Source organism: Castor canadensis, chromosome 8 (assembly GCF_047511655.1).
Source record: "Castor canadensis chromosome 8, mCasCan1.hap1v2, whole genome shotgun sequence".
Taxonomy (NCBI): Eukaryota; Metazoa; Chordata; class Mammalia; order Rodentia; family Castoridae; genus Castor; species Castor canadensis.
The window spans coordinates 43,918,638-43,939,585 of NC_133393.1; the positions used below are offsets into that span (position 1 = coordinate 43,918,638).

The 20,948-nt window shown below is 42.7% G+C and overlaps 2 protein-coding genes across 2 annotated transcripts in view; one reads left to right on the plus strand and one right to left on the minus strand.

The window, feature by feature from the left end:
- Sycp2l (synaptonemal complex protein 2 like) overlaps positions 1-2,008 on the minus strand; it is an 81,062-nt gene extending 79,054 nt beyond the window's left edge. The window contains exons 1-2 of the mRNA XM_074084836.1: positions 1,897-2,008; positions 1,007-1,134 (exon numbers count right to left, since the gene is read on the minus strand). Coding sequence (XP_073940937.1) covers positions 1,007-1,134; positions 1,897-2,008 — 240 coding nt within the window. The remainder of the gene's footprint in view (positions 1-1,006; positions 1,135-1,896) is intronic.
- A 4,459-nt stretch (positions 2,009-6,467) lies between these two features.
- Gcm2 (glial cells missing transcription factor 2) lies at positions 6,468-16,599 on the plus strand. Its single transcript, XM_074081732.1, has 5 exons — positions 6,468-6,557; positions 10,984-11,236; positions 11,353-11,465; positions 12,004-12,129; positions 15,661-16,599. Exons 1-5 carry the CDS (start codon positions 6,468-6,470, stop codon positions 16,597-16,599), a joined length of 1,521 nt encoding a protein of 506 aa, XP_073937833.1.
- The last annotated feature ends 4,349 nt before the right edge of the window (positions 16,600-20,948 follow it).

Consider the following 20,948-nt stretch of genomic DNA (forward strand, 5'->3'; position numbering starts at 1 on the left):
AGAGTTGAATAATAAACATTTCCTTAAATACCTGTAATATAAAAGATGATTTTATCTTTAAAAATCCAGTCCTACAGGATAAATTACAATATACAATGCTATGTTAATAAGGCATTTTACTTATTAAATTCCACTTACTCTTAGTGCTAATTATACTAATAAAATGTTTTAAAAATAAAGGGAGTCGCATTTGAAATCACTCCACTTGAACAGAATACTTCCTAAGTCACCTCAGTGAGCTTTTTTGTGGCAAGTGTTCTGCCAAGGCTCCCATTTAATCCTCACCCGCCACAGTAAGAAAGAGGGTCAAGGGACAGTAGTGAGGATGGGGGAGGTTAGAAACTTTTGCCAGACCATGCAGTGGGATTCACATTTAGATCCTCTATCTCAAAAGCCCATGCTTCTCCCTGCTTTAAAACTGTCACGGCACTCAGAATAAATCCAAACTCCTTTCTTTAGTCTGCAAGGCTGTGCAAGAACTGATCTCTGCCAACTTTTTTAGACCAACTTTTCTACTAATGAATCCTAGAATAAGTCAGGATCTTCCCTGCCTCAGGACCTTTGAATGTACAGTTGTGTGCTTAGACTGCTGCTCACCACTTTCTACATGGCTGGCTCCCCTCATATCTCAGTTTAAGTGTCACCTTTTCAGTGGGTCTTCCAGGACCACCTCCTCCACCTCCTTGTACCCTCCATTATTCTCCATTACAATACCCTGTGCCTTTTCATTCTTACTCTGTTACTTTGTTTGGAAACCTGTTGCTCTGGCTCTCTGCCACTTGAGCTCCATGAGGGCAAGAATTGTGCCTGCTTTGTTCAACACTATCCACTTTCACCTGGAAGAATGCTGGGACAAGATGTTACACTATATTGGTAGGATAGTTGGAGACAGAATTGGGGAGACAGGTTGAAAATTGGATATGTTTCTGGCTTGATAGTGCCAATGAGCCACTGAGAACAGAACGTTAGGAAGAACACACTAAGTACAAAATAAACTTATTATTACCCAGAAAGCATCTTGGGCTTTCCCGACTCCATCATCTTCTTTAACAAACTGCAAAGGACCTTCGTTTTTCTGTGTGCAATAAAAAAGATTTAATTTTTGTTTCATTTCAAAGAAATGCTCTTCAAGTTCTAAAAACAAAAGAATTAAAGGTTTATAATATTTTCCCAAGCAGAAATTCTTTGTCTGCTCATGTCGCTGATTACAGACCTAAGATGGTGCTTTAAAAAAAAAAATTTATCCAGCCTTCTTTAGCATAGCCTATGATAACTACAAGCATCCTTTAGATAAATGATCGTATCAAATAAACATACTCAAACTCTGTAGAAATTACTGCAAAATAGAATTGGAATAAATCATTTTCAGAATGAGGATTTCTAAAATAAAGTTTAAAAATATGTCTCCAGCTGAGTCATGATTTTAAAGCTATGTATTTGTGACAAATTTTAAATGTTACTTTAGCACTTACATGCTGAAATTTTTAGGGTCAAACATGAACAGTCACAAAAGGACGTGTCCAAGTCACTTAGTAGTGAATTGTTTCACATTTTCCTCAAGAAGTTTCCCCTGGGTCCCTCTGTAAAACTGTCATTTTTCAGCTCATTATACCACATATTGAGGAGGGGCTCATCTCCTCGCTTCATCCAATAACTTAATTGAGAGGTATGGTAGATACAAGATATTTTTTAAATCTCCTCTAGAGATTTTTTTTTAATCTTACTACTATGAAATTGATCCAAATGCTTAAATGTCAACTTATCTTACAATATTATCGTTATTTATAAGTAGGAAAAATAGGGTGACATCAAAGACCCAAATCTAGACTTTTCCACCAGCAGAATAGTCGCTGAATGCTAGCAAAATGAACGCTGAAAGGAAGGGCTCTGAGATACCAAGACCCCGGGCTTGGGTTTTTTCTGCAGGTAAGCGGATTCGCAGCACGGGGGAAGAAGGCTGGGGACCAACGACTAGAGCAGCTTGAGAACTCGCCTTCTTTCCCAACATGATCACTCCAGTTTCCCCATGCCGGGAGCCTCCATCCTGCTGCCTACCGGTCTTGCTGAAGGCTGCGGATCAACTGCAAGTTACCAGCGCTCCTGGAGGCCAGACGGCTGGAGCCCCGGCCTGTGGGGGAACACGCAGACTCCGCACCAGGGCACCAGCGCCTCCGGCCGGCGAGCCGGGGTCTGGAAGACCCGACCGTGCGCCCTGGCACCGGCCGCGGGGTGGAGAGGAGGCCACCTGCCCTGCACCCGCGCCTGCTCCGCAGGTCACCCACCGCGTGCATCCCGGCCCCACGCTGCGCTGTCCAGGCCCGGCCCTGCGGCCCTCTGCGGCTCCGAGCACCGAGATCCTGGCGGGTTGGGGCCTCGGGACAAGATCTCAGTCTTCTCCAACAACTCTGATGAGACCAACCTGCTCCTGAAATCTATTAGGAGCCGGTGTTGGAGCCTCCAGAGGCGCGTGCAGGGAGCCGGCGCTCTCCATCAGGCCACGTGGGGTCCGCGCCCTCGGAGACCTCAGCACCACTGAGATGTGAACCTGAACCTTTTTTTTTTTTGGGGGGGGGGGCCAAATTCCAAACTGATGGCCGCCCTTGGCGGAAGCGGTTATTTTCTCGGCACCCGGAACAACGCAGGAGCTGGTGTGAGGCGGTTGATGCGTATTCACTGCAGCTGAACTGTAGGAACCAGGCTTGGATCCGAAATTATGAACACATTCCTGATACCACAAAAGAAGGAGAGTGCGAAATGGAAAAATGAAACCTGTTGAAACTATTGTAAGAAAGGGGAATAAAGGAGAATGATGGAGAGTGTGAATTTAAGATATATTGCAAACACTTTTGTAACTGTCGTAGTGTATCCCCAGTACAACAATATAATAAAAATAAAATTTTAAAGATTTTTTAAAAAAAAGAGGAGTGCATGGGCAGGTTTCAAATTAGCTTGGTCGGGCTTTCCTTTTCTTTCTTTCTTTTTTTTAAGCGAATAGAATGCTTGTTTTTTTGGCCACATCCTTTAACCTAAGAATATGTGCTAACAGCTAGGTTGCCTCCACTTGGTGACCTGTTCCGTGAACACGGTGACAAAAATTAGTTGGACTGGAGTTTTCTTTACAAAAAAGCAAAATGCCTCCTCAAACTTAAACATTCTTTGTGGAAATCTCAACTTGTAACATAGTTGGACGCTGTCTTTCATGCCGTGATGTTTACGGAAGATATTTGTCTACATCAAAGCAAAACACAATACGTTTAACTTGAATTCAGGGCTTGCGTGCATGCCCCGTCCATTCGACAACGCGATGTCGACGCTGACCACGTCCATTTCCTGGCAAATGTGTTGTAAATATACTCTCGGTAACTTAGCTAGCTTAATCTAAACCTAGCAAATTCAAAGGCTTCTTCCTTTCTTTTTGAATTAATAGGCATTTTCAGTATTAAACTAGTAATCAAAGCAGGGACAGGTGTGAATATAAGGTATTTTGAGTCGATGTAAATATTAGGGCAGGAAAGAATGGAAGCGTAATAAAAACAGTGATCAAAATACAGTTTAACAAAACTGTAAAAGGGAAGGGAAGGGTGGAGTAGGGGAGAAGGTAGAGTAATAGAAGGGGCGAATATGATCAAAGTGCCTGATATGTACGTATGGAAATGCCATGAAGCCCACTACATGTTTATATATGTACACTTTAATATATGCCAATAAAAGGCAAAAGCCACAAAATACAGTTTAAATGCACTTTATTTTAGAGAATAAAAATTTAAATTTTAATACTAGACAGAAAAGTTCATTATCAATTATTTTCAGGTTTGGGAAGAAAAATACATCCTTCTGGACTCGATACAGGCAATGAATTCATTCAGATCTTTAGGAGATATTAAAAATAACAAAATTGACTATAATTCCAATTTTGTTATATTTTCACTTTGATTAGCTTATTTTACTAACATGTTACCAAGACACAATTTTAGGGCACCTTGGAATATTTACTCTAATTCTTCACAAGCTAAATATGGTGGAGGCTCTGTGACTTTGTTTTTGGTTTTGAACACCAGAATCCATTCAGAAATTGCTTTTAATGTTAAAAGTTTGTATTTATATTTTGAAGGGTCAGGATTCTCTTGGAACATTTCAAAGGCATAGAGACCAAAAAAATATTAGTAATGTTTTCACAAAACCAGAGTTAATTTCTATGCATTTTCAAAGGTAATGTAAAATAACTATTTTGGGGGGGGGGCCTGGAACTGAGGGGGGGGAGGGGAAAGGCTGGGGGAGGGAGGCAGGGTGGAGAAATGACCCAAACAATGTATGCATGTGTGAATAAATGAAAAAAAAATTTTTAAATACAAATTGCCTTCAGGTATCACATTTAACAAAACATAAACTTATTTCCAATGGTCAGTAATTTTAACTTAATTTCGAAAGACAAAATAACACAAAAAGCAAATGATTGATGGGAGTTGTTGGCGGGAATTAGTATGCTAAAAGTCAGAGGGTGAAGAGACCCGTGTCTTCCTTCTCACCTAGACCTTAGTAGCGACCATGTGAGAGGGATTTCAGTCCGAATCCCCGACCCAGGTAACCTTTCAGGAGAACTTTGGGGGAGTTCTGAAGATGAGCAAATTTCTTTCTTCTAGTGGGACTTTTCGTATTTGTTTGGGAGGAGCCCAGGTTAAAGCTAGAACTGCCGAACGTTAGCATTTTGCCCCACGTCTGGACCCTGCACTGGGCGCGTTGCTCAGAAAATGTGCTTTGCTATTGGACCTTTTGTAAGCACGCCTCACTGTGCCCTTGACTGGGGAGCTAAATGAACTGGGAATGTGAAGAATCCTTCGCTTCCCGAGGTTAGTCAGCACAGGTTAAAATGCACCTGCTCTGCCCTCCTTTTGCCAAGTGCTTGATCCTGCAAGATGCGCTCCTGCTCAGCTGTGGTCCGCGCGCCTTGGGCGTCCTGCGCCTGGTCAAGGTCTAGGTCTTGAGGGTGTCTGGGCTTGAAGGGACGCGGGTCCTAACATCCTCCTCTAATTCACCTTGAGGGGTCTGCTGGTCTTCTTTGGCTAGGACTGAAAATGGAAGCGTGCCGGATGCAAAACAAACGCGCAGGGAATAAATTTCGGAAGCTCATCTTCCTTTGCCAAATCAGCTCTGGAATGGCTAAAGAGCGGCATGAGCGACTCCAGTTGATTTCTTATATTGGATGCCTCCAGGTGCCGGTCGCCCTAAGTGAGGAGTATGCACAGGTAAAGAAGGCTTCCCCGATGCGCTGGGCAGCCCACATTCTTTCTCGCAGGATTCTGTGGATCGCCCTCCTCCCACAAAGCCTCCCAAAACTGTAAGGGGTAAATATGATTTCATCGTGCTATTTCCTCCACAGTAGCAATAGTTTTTAAGATTGGTGTTCATGTGTGTGGCAACTGAGACCCACCCCCCAACCCCAGTCCATTATTTAACAGATAAGGAAATGGGGCTCCAAGGATGCAGAGGCAGCAGGGACACATCGGTTCTTTGGACTTCTGAGCCCGGGTAGCAGAGCTCAGGATTGCCCTCCTCCATCTAGCTCAAGTTGGACTCCTCCCAACTTTCTCTGGGTTTTCCCGGGGGCAGGGTCAGGTCTCTCCGCAACCCAGCAAGCGTGGTGCACCCAGACCCTACCTGACCGCTTGGTACCCCCTCGGACGGCCCAAGCAGCCGAGCATGGATTCCCGAATACGCACAAAAACCCGGAGAGGAAGTCAAAAGGCGGTGGTCCTAAACTAGGAGCTGTGGGCATGGTTACTGAGACTAGGGCGCACGGCCGGCTCTCCTGGAATTGAGTTTTGGCTCTCCCGCCACTTTGCTGAAAACCTCTGCTTCAAAAGCCTCTAAGCCCTTTTGTAAACCATGAAGGTCGAGTGCACTTAGGGAGAAAAAAAAAGAAAGGTCATCAACTTTAATGAAGTATTTTAACTTGCTCCCCAACCCCAGTATCTTGGCTTCCCTTCTTTTTTTGAGCTCAGTTTAAATTCCCTTTCCATTCCTGGCTCTGTCCGGGAGGATGTGACCCGCTGGCTCTCCAGCCGGGTCCTACAGAGGGCGGGGAGGAAAGGCGGAGCCGGCGGGGCTATTTATAAATGCGCAGGCAGCTGCGGACGCGCTGCTCCAGGGGAACACATTTCAGCACCGCAGCCCAGGACAGGGCTCTGCTCTGGTCCAGCTTCTGGCTTTCTAAATAATCTCTCTCTCTCTCTCTCTCTCTCTCTCTCTCTCTCTCTCTCTCTCTCTCTCTCTCTCTCTCTCTCTCTCTCTCTCTCTCTCTCTCTCTCTCTCTCTCTCTCTCTCTCTCTCTCTCACACACACACACACACACACACACACACACACACACAGAGAGAGAGAGAGAGAGAGAGAGAAGCCACCTTGCCTTGCACACCTCTTGCTTTTTCTTCTGTTTTTCAGGATCCTGGCTGGAGATAGAGGCTGGGCAGATGCCCGAGGACAAGATGCAGGACACAGACCACGTGTGTTCCTACGGAATGAAACTCAACTGGGACATCAACGATCCGCAAATGCCTCAGGTGAGTAAGACCCAGTGTCTGCCGGCAGGTGCGGTGCTGTCCATCCAAAGAAAACGAGTACATGTAAATTCTTGTGGAGACTCTGAGGGCTCTCAAATATAAAGGGAAGTTGTCTGGCTGCTCCAAAAGACAGAGTTGGGTTTAGAGATGTGGATGTGTTCACTCCAGTGCTTATCAGAAAATATGCCAAAAGAAGCAAGAGATGCCAATCAGGCTCTTCCTTTATAGTAGATGAGAGCAGGATGCCTCTCCCCACATTTTCCCTTAACCAGGGCAGAATTCAAGTGTCTCTCTCTTTACCTACTTGTTTCAAATCCAAAAGAAATCTGGGGAAGCATGGAAACTCAGCAAATATAAGTATCCCTGCTTCTCACGCTCAAAGCTGTGAGCTAGGACTATAAATGGAGGTGAACCAAATCTAAAACAGATTTCCAGACTTGACAAATTTATTCAGAGTACTATACTGCTGCTAACACAGCCACCCTCTGCCAAAACTTGCCTCTCTAATGACAGAAAATCATCATCCTCTTAGGATAAATTTTTTTTGGTTTGGTTTTATTGATGCCAAGGGAGAATGAATTGAGCAGTTTGGTTTGGTTAGACTAGTTTGGGTCAAAATGAGGGGTGAGCTGGGTGTGGTGGCTCAGTCCTGGAATCCCAGCTACCTGAGAGACAGAGGCAGGAGGATCACCAGTTCAAGATCAGCCAAGGCAAATTAGTGAGATCCTACCTCAAAAACATGATAAAAACAAAAGGACTGACGGTGTGACTCCAGTGATAGAGTGGCTCTGCCAGAAAAAAAAAAAAAAAGAAATGACTTTAAAGTTTTGGATGGGGGTGTAAGAACAATAAGAGTTGCTTTCCAAATATTTTCAAAGGTGGACTTCCAGCAAAGGGATGGCACAGGGATAAGAGAAACAGCATTTATTCAGTCTCTGTTACGTGCAAGATAAGCATTTAATGAATGGTAATTCATCAGCAAGGTGTAGCCTCTCAAGAGTTCAGCACTATTTCAGATGTGCAGTAAGTTTTACTCGTTTGTTTTAAAGTCTGCCTATTCTAGAGTCATGCTGTACCACTGTTGTGAAACTGGACCACGTTTATAATTGTGTCTCCTTGTTGCTAACTTCTGCCACAGAAATCTTCAGAGGAAACAATCTAAGCATCCGTTTTAGAAAAGAATCACATCCAAATAATGCAGTAAAGCTCATCCCTCAGGTATCTTCTCCACTTCCCAGGAGATATGAGTTACCTCTCCTTTGGGACTCTGGTTCCTGGTAGGATTGGGGTTTGAACTCAGGGCTTTACTTGAGGCACACCTCCAGTCCATTTTGCTCTATTTATTTTGGCCCAGGCTGGCCTCAAACCTCAATCCTCCTGATCTCAGCCTCTCAAGTAGCTAGGATTACAGACAAGAGCCTTCTGAGCCTGGCAAGGGACACCGATTCTTAATCAGAGGGTATGTTTTAAATCTCAGAAGGAATGGGTACACGAAGAGACAGGCACACTGGGATATATGTATATATAAAAAAAGGACTGGACAAAGGGAGCATTCTATTTCTGTTCTGGCTAACCTGGTAAGAGAGAGAAACCGGCTATCTGACCTTGAGAGAGTCCTTGACTTTGTCTTAGTCTCAGGCTACTGACCTGTCATCGAGTGAGGGAAGTAGATAATAATCTCAAATTCTCCTCCAGATCTCCTGTCATATTCTCTCTCTCTCTCTCTCTCTCTCTCTCTCTCTCTCTCTCTCTGTGTGTGTGTGTGTGTGTGTGTGTGTGTGTGTGTGTGTGTGTTACCAACACATTAGAGCAAATAGAACTCAATATTAGAGCTGGGTATGGTAGTATACAGCTGTAATCCCAGTACTAGGGAGACTGAGTCCAACCTAAGTTACATAACAAGACCCTGTCTTTAAAAAATCTTGGCATCCTCTGCTGTTGTTTGGTTTAAAACATAGTGTCTGTGGCTTCACCTCCAGCATCCCTACCTCAAGAGCTGGTGAAACACAGGGCCTCACCTAACCCTTCAAGGGGAGTACTAAAGACATTCTCTCTTCTAGAAAATTGATTTGTCACTTAAGTTGAAAATCCTTAAATTGAAACATTCACATTTAAAATAAAGACATTTGCTTCTAATACAAACATAGTGTTAATAATACATCACCATATATTTCATTTGTAACTGAAAGTTAATATTTCAAAGAAAAAAGATAAACTATACCTATTAGTAAAAATAATGATTCCAACAATAGCCTTATGGATTTGGAAATAAAATCATCCCTTTATGTTATTACTAATAGAAAGGAAAATGCCAACAATGTACACAAGTCTGAATTGTCCAACTGAGGACTTTGCAAAGGTTTGATGTAATTTTCCTTGGTAACAGGAGAGGAAGAGCTACGAATGGCTGCTAATGCAATAATACTTTCTGAACCTTTATCATACCAGTAAGGCCAGGAGGGTCTGGATACTGTAGATCTTCCCTTTAATTCCCAACTATGCCCTGGTGGAGGATTATCTATCTAGATTCCCCTTCCTTATCTGACAGATGTGTGTGAAGACACTTCTCTTGCAAGGTCATGTAAGGGTTAGAGCTATGAATGATGTGGATTTGTGACCCCTTCTGCTCTGTCCCAATACTCAAGTGTCTTGTGGTACAGAAGCATCCATTGATAATCCACAGAAGAATGAATATGGCTATGTACCAAACATCTTAACTGTAATTTCAATTCTATATTGGTCTCATATATCAGGAAATATAATTTTTTCTTTTGATTTTTAAATATGTAAAACACATTCTTAAGTTAAGGCTGAGATTTGGCCACCAAGTCCCAGTTTATTAGACCCTGCACTAGAGAGTACCAATAAATAGTAAATGTTCAGTAAGGGTAAATTATATTAAATTTATATATAAAAGACATTTGTTGCAGTAAAATAATGCATAAAACAAAGACCGCCAAATGCAAATACTAAAGCAATGCTCAGTGTTTTAAACATGACTCATTATTTTGGGCATGTGACACTTTGCTGAGAATGACAATCCCATATTGCTGAGGGTGGGTACAGTCTAGTTCCAGGCTGGCTCACCAACACTGAAAAGCTCAAAATTTATCACTATGTCCTTACCATGGTACCTTTTTAAACTTGCAGAGCTAAGGTAAGAATACAGAGGAAAAATGTCCCTGCTTCTCTGATGTTGCTCTAGTTGTCATCTTGATGTGGCTGGCAGATTTGGGATTAAAAAGCCAAGAGCTTGTAAAGAAATTTACAAGCTAAATTGTACTTCAGTGCATTGGTACTTTGATACTCAACATTGGAACACAACAAGAAGTGGAATAACAACACACTGATAAGGAGCCCAGGCTCTGGAGTCAGACTGTAGGGCAAAAATCTTATAGCCAGGGCTTGCTAACTGTGCGAACTTGGACAATCCAATCAATCTCTCTGAACTCTATTTTCTATTCTGTAAAATGGGCATGATGATTGTACCTATTGACTACATGTGCTGTGAAGACCAAATGAATTAACACCTGGACAGCATTTAGAAGATAAGCACTTCAAGGGAGGGATAGGTAAAGCACCTAAAAAATTAGTTAGCATTTGTTGCCCTTAACACAGAGAAACTTAAAAGCAACTGAGGCCAATAGGAAAAGGGGACCAGGAACTAGAGAAAAGGTTAGATCAAAAAGAATTAACCTAGAAGGTAACACACACGCACAGGAAATCAATGCAAGTCAACTCCCTATATAGCTATCCTTATCTCAACCAGCAAAAACCCTTGGTCCTTCCTATTATAGCTTATACTCTCTCTACAACAAAATTAGAAATAAGGGCAAAATAGTTTCTGCTGGGCATTGAGGGGGTTGGGGGGAGAGAAAGGGGGCAGAGTGGGTGGTAAGGGAGGGGGTGGGGAGAGGGGGGAGAAATGACCCAAGCCTTGTATGCACATATGAATGATAAAAGAAAAAAAAATAGTGCGTGCCACACAGTAGGTATTCGATAAATATTTGTAGAATTAATTAACAGGCTCAAAGAGGCAGGTAGCTCATTAATTTGCTAAATAGCTCAAATGATGAGAAAATGATGAAAATATTTTTATTTTTGCTAAGCTGAAATCACTCCTAGATGCAAAACCAAGTGGAGAGGGAGGGGGCGGAGTGGGTGGTAAGTAGTGGGTGGAGGCAGGGGGGAGAAATGACCCAAGCCTTGTATGCACATATGAATAATAAAAAAAAAAAGAAGATAAGCATTTTATAAACGTTAATTATTACTGGGTTGTCAAAAGAAGCAAATGGAATGAGTGGTATTTTCTAATAGCATAGTTTGTTTTTTGCTTTTTTTTATATCTCTCTGATGTGCTTGGAGAGGATGCAAAGCATGACGTGTGTGATGACATCACTGCTGTCCTCTCCTTGCTCCTTCCCAGGAGCCAGCCCACTTTGACCACTTTCGGGAGTGGCCCAACGGCTACGTGCGCCTCATCTACAGCAGCGAGGAGAGGAAGGCGCAGCGCCACCTGAGCGGCTGGGCCATGCGCAACACCAACAACCACCACAGTCACATCCTCAAGAAGTCGTGCCTGGGCGTGGTGCTGTGCGCGCGCGCCTGCGCCCTGGCCGACGGCTCCCGCCTGCAGCTGCGGCCCGCCATCTGCGACAAGGCCAGGCTGAAGCAGCAGAGTGAGCAAGGCTGGCGTGGGGATGGAGGGGGCTGGGGAGCCCCAGGTCTCGGCTCCTTCTCGCAGAAGGCTCTGAGGGTGGGGTGTTACTAATATGTCTCCCTCCGATGTTTGCAGAGAAAGCGTGTCCCAACTGTCATTCTGCTTTGGAGTTGGTGCCTTGCCGAGGGCATAGCGGATACCCTGTGACCAACTTCTGGCGGCTCGATGGCAACGCAATATTTTTTCAGGTAGGTGGATGAGAACACACTCGGTGATGGAGATTTTCATCATAGCATAGGGACCAAGCCACCTTCTTCCGCTTTGGAACCAAAGGTAGCTCCCGTGGTCAGAAGTAAGAGATGGACACCCCAGCGACCTCCTGGGTTCCTAGAAATTAGCTCACATACTGTGTACTCCTTTTTCAAAATTTTTATCTTATTTCATTTTTAGACATAGTCTCACTGTGTAACCCAGGCTGGACTGGAGCTCACCGTGTAGCCCAAGCTGGCCTCTTACTCAAGATCCTTATCCTCAGCTTCCCGAGTCTGGGATTATAGGTGCACACCACCATTGCTGACTCACTAAGAGCCAGATGTAGCTAACCAAGTCATAACTTATTTAATAGGGTGAAAGGATTGCAAGTCATCTTTTAAGATGTCTAGTACTGATGCTGTTTTATTTTCAATAATTTTTACTAGACAGTTCTGGAAAAATAAAACAATTTTGCATCTTGGGAAAGATGACTTTAGAAGAACAAATACATGACCCATGTCTTCATTATCTCAGGCCAAGGGAGTTCATGATCACCCAAGACCAGAGAGTAAATCTGAGACGGAAGCTAGAAGAAGTGCCCTCAAGAGGCAGGTGGCCTCTTTGTACCAACTCCAAAAAAAGAGAATCCCAGGACCAGAGGTAATGGATGGCCTACAGTGCCCCGTGGGCTGAGTTCATCTTCATCACAAGATACTCTGATAACTGATTGAAATGTGAATGCTGTGTGTTAATGACAAAGCTTTGACTTTATGTAAAAATGAAACATCTCTAGCAAATGTCATGAAACCAACATTTGGTTAGGGTCTCTAATCCCTTCTTTAAAAAAGATAAACCATCTCTACAGGCAATGATATAGTTAGGATGTGTGACATCCTGATTCAAGGACATTTATCCAACACTAATGAAGAAGAAATACGGTAGCACTCTCTCATCTTGAAGGGCGTCAACCTGTCTGCCCTCCATTTCCTGGTCTCTAAAATGGCCATGATAACTGTACCTTTAGCCTGCACATGGTGTGAAGTCTAGATGAATTAACACCTGGAAAGCATTTAGAAGATAACCACTTTATAAACATTAATTATTACTGGGCTGTCAGAAGCATACATAGGGTGAGTGGTTCAAGACCCCCCCACAGTGGATGCCTGAAACTACAGACGGTACCAAGGCCTACGTATCCTGTTTTTTCCTATACATATGTACCTATAATAAAGTTCAACTTGTAAGTTAGGCATAGTAACAGATTAATTATAACTAATAATAAAATAGAATAATTATAGCAATATACTATTAAAATTACTTAAAACTTACAGATTATTTCTGGAATGTTCCATTTGCTATGTTTTCAACCTTGGTGACTGTGAGTAATTGGAACCTCAAAAAGGAAAACTGTGGATAAAGGGGACCTACTATATGTGCAAACCAACAGTGACTTCACAGGGTTTCCTTGAGAGGGCTCTTAGCATCTGTGTCAGTCAGTGTTCTGTTACTGTAACAAAATACCTAAGATAATCAACTTAAACAAAGGAAAGGTTTATTTTGGCTCAGAGTTTAGTCCATGATCAGTTGATCCACTGCTTTTGGGACTATGGTGAGACAGCACATCATGGTGAAAGGGGCATGGCAGAAGAAACCCTCACCTCATGGCTAGAAGCCAAAGAGAAAGAGTCCAGAGTCCCACTACCCCCCTTAAGGGCATGCCCACAGTGACCTAAAACCTCCCACTAGGACTCATTTTTTTTTGTGGTGGTTTTTGTTTTGTTTTGTTTTATTATTCATATGTGCATACAATGCTTGGGTCATTTCTCCCCCCTGCCCCCACCCTCTCCCTTACCACCCACTCCGCCCCCTCCCTCTACCCCCCACCCCCTCAATACCCAACAGACTATTTTGCCCTTATCTCTAGTTTTGTTGAAAAGAGAGTATAAGCAATAATAGGAAGGAACAAGGGTTTTTGCTAGTTGAGATAAGGATAGCTATACAGGGAGTTGACTCACATTGATTTCCTGTGCGTGTGTGTTACCTTCTAGGTTAATTCTTTTTGATCTCACCTTTTCTCTAGTTCCTGGTCCCCTTTTTCCTATTGGCCTCAGTTGCTTTTAAGGTACCTGCTTTAGTTTCTCTGCGTTAAGGGCAACAAATGCTAGCTAATTTTTTAGCTATCCTCACACCTCCCTTGTGTGCTCTTGCTTTTATCATGTGCTCAAAGTCCAATCCCCTTGTTGTGTTTGCCCTTAATCTAATGTCCACATATGAGGAAGAACATACGATTTTTGGTCTTTTGGGCCAGGCTAACCTCACTCAGAATGATGTTCTCCAATTCCATCCATTTACCAGCAAATGATAACATTTCATTCTTCTTCATGGCTGCATAAAATTCCATTGTGTATAGATACCACATTTTCTTAATCCATTCATCAGTGGTGGGGCATCTTGGCTGTTTCCATAACTTGGCTATTGTGAATAGTGCTGCAATAAACATGGGTGTGCAGGTGCCTCTGGAGTAACCTGTGTCACAGTCTTTTGGGTATATCCCCAAGAGTGGTATTGCTGGATCAAATGGTAGATCAATGTTTAGCTTTTTAAGTAGCCTCCAAATTTTTTTCCAGAGTCGTTGTACTAGTTTGCATTCCTACCAACAGTGTAAGAGGGTTCCTTCTTCCCTGCATCCTCGATAACACCTGTTGTTGGTGGTGTTGCTGATCATGGCCATTTTAACAGGGGTGAAGTGGAATCTTAGTGTGGTTTTAATTTGTATTTCCTTTATTGCTAGAGATGGTGAGCATTTTTTCATGTGTTTTTTAGCCATTTGAATTTCTTCTTTTGAGAAAGTTGTTTAGTTCACTTGCCCATTTCTTTATTGGTTCATTAGTTTTGGGAGAATTTAGTTTTTTAAGTTCCCTGTATATTCTGGTTATCGGTCCTTTGTCTGATGTAGCTGACCAATATTTTCTCCCACTCTGTGGGTGTTCTCTTCAGTTTAGAGACCATTTCTTTTGATGAACAGAAGCTTTTTAGTTTTATGAGGTCCCATTTATCTAGGCTATCTCTTAGTTGCTGTGCTGCCTTGGTTCTGTTGAGAAAGTTCTTACCTATACCTACTAACTCCAGAGTATTTCCTACTCTTTCCTGTATCAACTTTAGAGTTTGTGGTCTGATTTTAAGATCCTTGATCCATTTTGAGTTAATCTTGGTATAGGGTGATATACATGGATCTAGTTTCAGTTTTTTGCAGACTGCTAACCAGTTTTCCCAGCAGTTTTTGTTGAAGAGGCTGCTATTTCTCCATCGTATATTTTTAACTCCTTTGTCAAAAACAAGTTGGTTATAGCTGTGTGGCTTCATATCTGGGTCCTCTATTCTGTTGCACTGGTCTTCATGTCTGTTTTTGTGCCAGTACCATGCTGTTTTTATTGCTACTGCTTTGTAATATAGTTTGAAGTCAGGTATTGTGATACCTCCTGCATTGTTCTTTTGACTGAGTATTGCCTTGGCTATTCGTGGCCTCTTGTGTGAGGACTCATTTTTTAACCTCCCATAGCGCCACCCCGGAGACCAAGCCTATATACATAGACTTTGGGGGGAGCATTTAACTTCCAAACTATAGCAGCGTTATTTACACAGGAACAGGTAAAATTTCTTTGGGCAACTTGATACAGTTAGCTTTTCAAATGAAGCCTGTCATGTGGGCAGAGTGTTAGTGTGAAGATAACAGAAGCTGACACCGTTTGAGCATTTCCACACGCCAAGCACTGAGTTAAGAGTTTCATACATTTGATCATTACAAAGACCCCATGATCACATAGCTATAATTAAGCCCATACTTAAAATGAGGAATCTGAGAGGCAGAAAGGTTACTTTCTGACTTGTTCAATTCAGGAGGGACAGAGTCAAGATGGGAAGGCAGCTCTGGGGGCTCCCGCCTCTGCTACTGTGAACACACATGGGTGAGGACAGGGCCATCCTACGTGGCCACCATGGAATGTCCTCATTCACTGTGTCGATTAGCAGCCTCTGGGGACAGGCCCAAATCTTGTCCTTTAGCAGTGTACTGTTCACAATACAGAGCCACCAATGGGAAGTTTGTTTTTATTTATGTGGTAGGCTGTTATGATGGATAAAGCTGTCCACACATTTACGTGTTATATATATCTGTATATGTCCCTTTTTTAGGCAGCAGAGAACCAAGACGGCAGTGAACATTTCAACAGCACACCTCCCTTGGAAAACCCAGAACTGTTGGATGCAATTCCTGACACTGGCTTCTCACTGCTAGGGCAGCCTTGCCCTTCTCCTGTAAACTCTGATGCTTACAAAGCCATCTGCGACCTGGCCACCTTTCCAGGAGATGTGATGCCACCCTTTCAGAAATATCCCAACACAAGGATCTATTGGTCCAGGCCACCTTGCAGCTATGAATTGACAGGTCCTGGGTACACAAATTCCAGTCCATGTCCCGCCCTTTATAAAGGTCCTACCAGCCTCCCTAATGACACAGATTGGCTTCATCTGAACACACTACAGTACAACGTCAACTCATACAGTAGCTACGAGAGAAGCTTTGAGTTCCCCAGTACACAGCATGGCTGGAAATCAGCACTTGGAGATCCTGGTCTTGAGGAGAGGACTGACCCCAGAAAGTGCCAGGCCATGGCCACATGCCCTTATTATAACTCAGAGCTTCCCTGCAGGTACCTCACGACAGTGCCAGCAGGGGCCCCCACCCTGCAGACAGTGATCACCACCACCACCCAAGTGTCCTACCAGGCCTACCAGTGCCCTTCTCTGAAACACAGTGACAGTGTGCAAGAGGTTAGCAGCCTTTCCAGCTGTAACTATGCTTTGGAAAATGTCCCAATGTCTATCTGTCCTGAAGCCTTGGACACTCCAGCTGCAGTCACAGGGACAACCTCTCCAGCAGGGAGAATTCCTCTGAAAATTCCAGGAGATTGCCGGACCATGAGGCCCACACTGGCTTTTCCTCAAGAGGTAGCTCACTCTGGGACAGATGGAACAGACACATGGGATGTGTGTCTGTCTGGGATGGACTCCGCCGTCAGTTACTTGGATACAGTGGGGCCATTCTTTACCTACGACAATGAGGACTTTTAAAAAACATTCCTGGGTGAACCACAATATTGGTGTGCATATAGAAAGTAAAATACAAGTGACAATTCTCTTGTGGAACTATGAGATTGATCTTGTGAACAAAGAAATTCATATAGAAGCAAAAATGCTTGTCAGCTGAAAAAATTAGCTACTAGGAATGTTGGAGAGTCTGAGGAACTTTCCCACAGCATTTTGAAATCTCCTACAGTGCATAGAAGAAGGTCAGGAAGGCCTAACTCTGCCAAATGAACAAATAAACTAGAGAGGAGGAAGTTTTAAAGTGCTTCACTTAGTTTATGAGCTGGAGTAGAAGTCAAAGTTCCTGGGCTGGAGGAGTGGCTCAAGTGGTAGAGTGCCTGCCTAGTGATCATGAGGCCCTGAGTTCAAACCCTGGCACTAGGGAATTTCACAATCCTTATACAGCCATTAGAGCGTGTCTAAATAGCTTCCTGAGGAAATTTTTCTGTTTTATCCTAAGTAATTTCATAAAATTTATGGGTAGCATTTAGAAACTGTTAATATAGCTGAGCAAGGAATTCTGATCATTTTATCTTCAAAATGTGCAGCTTGAAAACAGATCTTCAGCATTTGTACAGTACAGTTGTTTTTAAAAAGAACTTTGGTTTTAGCTTAACAGGGTGGTACATGCCTGTAAACCCAACATTCAGGAGGCTGAGACAGGAGGATCTTGAGTTTGAAGCCAGCCTGGGCTACACAGCAAAACCGAGTTTCAAAACAAATTTTTTAAAGAATTTTTGTTCTTAGCAATTAGCTTGAATACCTTTTCCTAACATGCTGTCTTCATAACAGAGACTGCCTAACAGTAATGGTGTGCATTTAGTGAGTTATCATGGGAGCAAATAATTCTTTTCTGATTAGGTTTCAAAATAAGAGTTGTGATGTTTTATTCAAATAGTTTCATTATTCCTTTGTTACTCTGTAAATGTAATTGATAATGTTCAATGTAATGAAGACATTTTAAAGTAATGCTTATGCTTGAATTATCTCAAAACAGAAATAGGAAGATACATTGTTTATATTATAACCTGGGAAACATATTATGAAATATTAAAAGTTATTGCTTTACCAATTTGATAGTTTATTTTAGGAATACCTATTATTGTACTGTATCTTATAGAAAGCCTCTTCAACACATTTGGAGTGGGGGTGAGGGGTGTGGCTCAGTGGTACAGTATGTGCTTAGTATGTTCAAGGCCCTGGGGTGGAACCCCCAGAACCACAAAAAAGAAAATCGGGGTGTACTCCCAACGCTGAATAAAAACACTCAGTTTTCAAGTAAAGGTAACAAACTATGTAAGAAATAAAATGGTGAGGGGTTGGGCATGGTAGAGTACATGTGTAATCCCAGCCACTACTCAGGAGGCAGAGATGGGGGATATTCATGGAAGTTCGTTTCAAGGTCAGAGGCCAACCTAGGTGTTAGTGAGACTCCATCTCAACAAACAAGCTGGATGTGGTTCACACCTATAATCCCAGTTATGTGAGAGGAATAAGGAGGAGGATCACAGTCTGAGGCCTGCCTGGGCAAAAGTGTATGAACTTATCAAAAAGTAACTATAGCAAAAAAGGACTGGAAGTGTGGCTCAAGTGGTTGAGTGCCTGCCTAGCAAGCACAAGGCCCTGAGTTCATACCCCGACACCCTCTTAAAAAAGAAATTTTTGAGAATTGAAGTATTGCTTTCAAATCTGTGTAGAATGCCCAATTTCTTAGTGCAGTAACTGACCTGCACTAAGTCAGATGCTATTTTAAATCACTTAGTGCTCTATATAGGTCACCTGATTCATAAGACCCTAATACCTGAGCCAACAAATGCATGCAAGCTTCTCCCATGATGAAGTAGGCTTGAGAACAGGCCCACAATTTTCCAACCAACTTCTGCTCAAAGGAAAGGATGCTTTTCCTCTACTTTTTTCTCTAGAGTTTTATTGCCCAAACTCACAGAGTTCACTCAGAATTTTTCAGGACCTTAAGCATGTGCAGACAGACATACACTGAGCCTTGCCCATTTCACAGCTGTCCTCTGAGTACCTGAGTGGGGAATGACTTACACAGTAGGCAGAAGGCCTGGGGTTTGTAGCCAGGTTGTCTCTGAGTCCTGTTCACGCTGCCCATTCTATTAGCTGTGATGACAGTCATTTAAATGACTTTTGCTACACTAACAGGCCAAAAGGGTGTTTACACAAAACAATTTGGTTGCTGCATCATTATGGGAAAATAATGTCTATTTAACTCTACTGATTTCACTTAGCAGGGAAAAATACACTTTATCATCCTTTAAAGTATATGTGTCATAAATAAATAAGATTTTAGACAGCCAAAAATCTTCCTTTGCCATTTCTGCTTACAAACACATTGGATGGACCACCTGAGCTCCTACCACTAACCTCTCCACCCTGTTTGCTCATCTTTCCTTTTCTTTTGGCTTAAAGCAAAGGAGAGCTCTTTGGATGCGACATCAGTAATGTATTTTAAATGAATTAGCCATGAGAGCTGGGTTTTCCGATCGCTCTCAGACAGCTGAGCTCCCCTCAGGGCATTGTGCTTTATGGTTAGTCTGATAAAGCTTTTCAAGCAGGAGTCATTCCAGGGCGGTGGGCATGGATGAGGAGAGGGAAAAGAAAGCACCTTACAATCTTAGCCACCTGTGGCTCTTGGGATGGACGTTCCAGAAAAGCATCACTGAGTAAAAAGGTCACCCTCTGCCTCATGAGACCTCGTCTGTAGAAAACGGCATTCTCTTTTCAATTGTTTCTTGAGAGCTAGGTTTTAAGGACCACATCTGAAAAGCCCCCTGCCTGGAGATGCCTATTTATTAGGCTGTGGTATTGAGCCAGGTTTTCACAAACCACTTGAATTCCTTCTCTTACTCATCCCGTGCACTCTGCCTTAAAAGATCTTTTCTGGCTATTGCCAAGATGCAGTAATAAAACCCCTTCGTTCAAATGCACACAGGGTGGAGATACTGGAACCGGTGTGCTCAAACCTGCAATTCCAGACTTCGGTCTTCCAGGCTCGGGGAGGGTGCTTACAAACCAAAGCCCATCCTCTTTCACTTTGGGTGCTGAAGTCCTCACTGCAAGTCTACCTCTGTATTGTCTTCATGGAACTTCAATAGGAGCTTTTAGAATAAAGGTAAAACTTTATGCTTTGGTTTTGTAGTAAAAAAAAAAATCCCATTCACATCAGAGAATATCTGCAAAGGCGATCTTAAAAATCATGATGTATTCAATAGAATATATTTAGTCAACAGTTAGCTGTTAAGTGCTTATTATAGGGATTACAGAGAAGCACAAAACTTGAGTAACTTGTTTAAGTCACAACATTGTGGAATGGAGCTTGGGTCCTGCTCCCTCTGCATCCAAGACCTTGTCCTGAAAAACCATGTTCTAACGGGGTCAAGGATAAGATGGGTATGATGATAAAAAGCAGCTGGAGTTGTACTCAGTGTCTGACTACTGTGTGCGAGGGTTCTAGTTCTAGTATAGAGAGAGGTAGAGAAACAGAGATGAGGGTGTAGGCTCCAGTCCAAGTACAGAGAGAGAGGAGAGAGACAGACAGAGACAGATACAGAGACAGAGGTAGACAAACATGATAATAATATTGCTGTTTCCTGCAGCAAGTTTTTATTACATTAGATAAGTTATCAATAACCTGGGACATGCTTGGAAAAGATAAGGAAGGTGATAAAATGAAAAAAAATTAAACTCAATTCTTAATGTGTTAATCTGGCTCTTCTCCAGAGAAATAGACCAATGTGAAATGTATGGAAGATGTATGGATAGACAGAGATGTTTATTTAAGGAACTGGCTCATGGAATTGTTTGGGACTGGCACATCAGAGATCTATCTATCTGGGGGTCAGGACAGCAAATTGAAAAACTTCCAGTGAGAATTGTTTCATTCTTGGGTCCAAACTGCAAAGGCCATCAGGCTGGAATCATAGACAAGCTTCTGGGCTGCATCAGAGAACACCTTCTTCTCCAGGAAACCACAGTCTTTACTCTACAGGCCTTCAGCCGATTGGACAAAGCCCACACCTTATGGAGAGTCATCTGTTTTAATCAAAGTCCGCGAATTCCACTGTTAACCACATGTAAAAAATAGATAAATAAATAAAAACACCTTCACAGCAACATCAACAACATCTAGACTGGTGTTTTACCAGGTTACTGGGCCTTGTAACCTAGCTACCATTAACTCACAGGATGACTCATCACACTCAACAAAAAGATTAAACAGACCAGGGGTATTCAGCAGAAAGAAAAGGAGATGACTTAAATGGGACATGATAGAATTTGAAGTACTTGCAATGACATTGTGCTGAGAAGGG

What these genes read in the sequence shown, in the direction of transcription:
- Gcm2 (XM_074081732.1), top strand. Translation starts at nt 6,468, where the DNA reads ATGCCCGAGGACAAGATGCAGGACACAGACCACGTGTGTTCCTACGGA. An exon ending in GCAACGCAATATTTTTTCAG is followed by an intron (nt 11,466 to 12,003) that starts GTAGGTGGATGA and finishes TCATTATCTCAG; the next exon opens with GCCAAGGGAGTTCATGATCA. An exon ending in AGAGAATCCCAGGACCAGAG is followed by an intron (nt 12,130 to 15,660) that starts GTAATGGATGGC and finishes TCCCTTTTTTAG; the next exon opens with GCAGCAGAGAACCAAGACGG.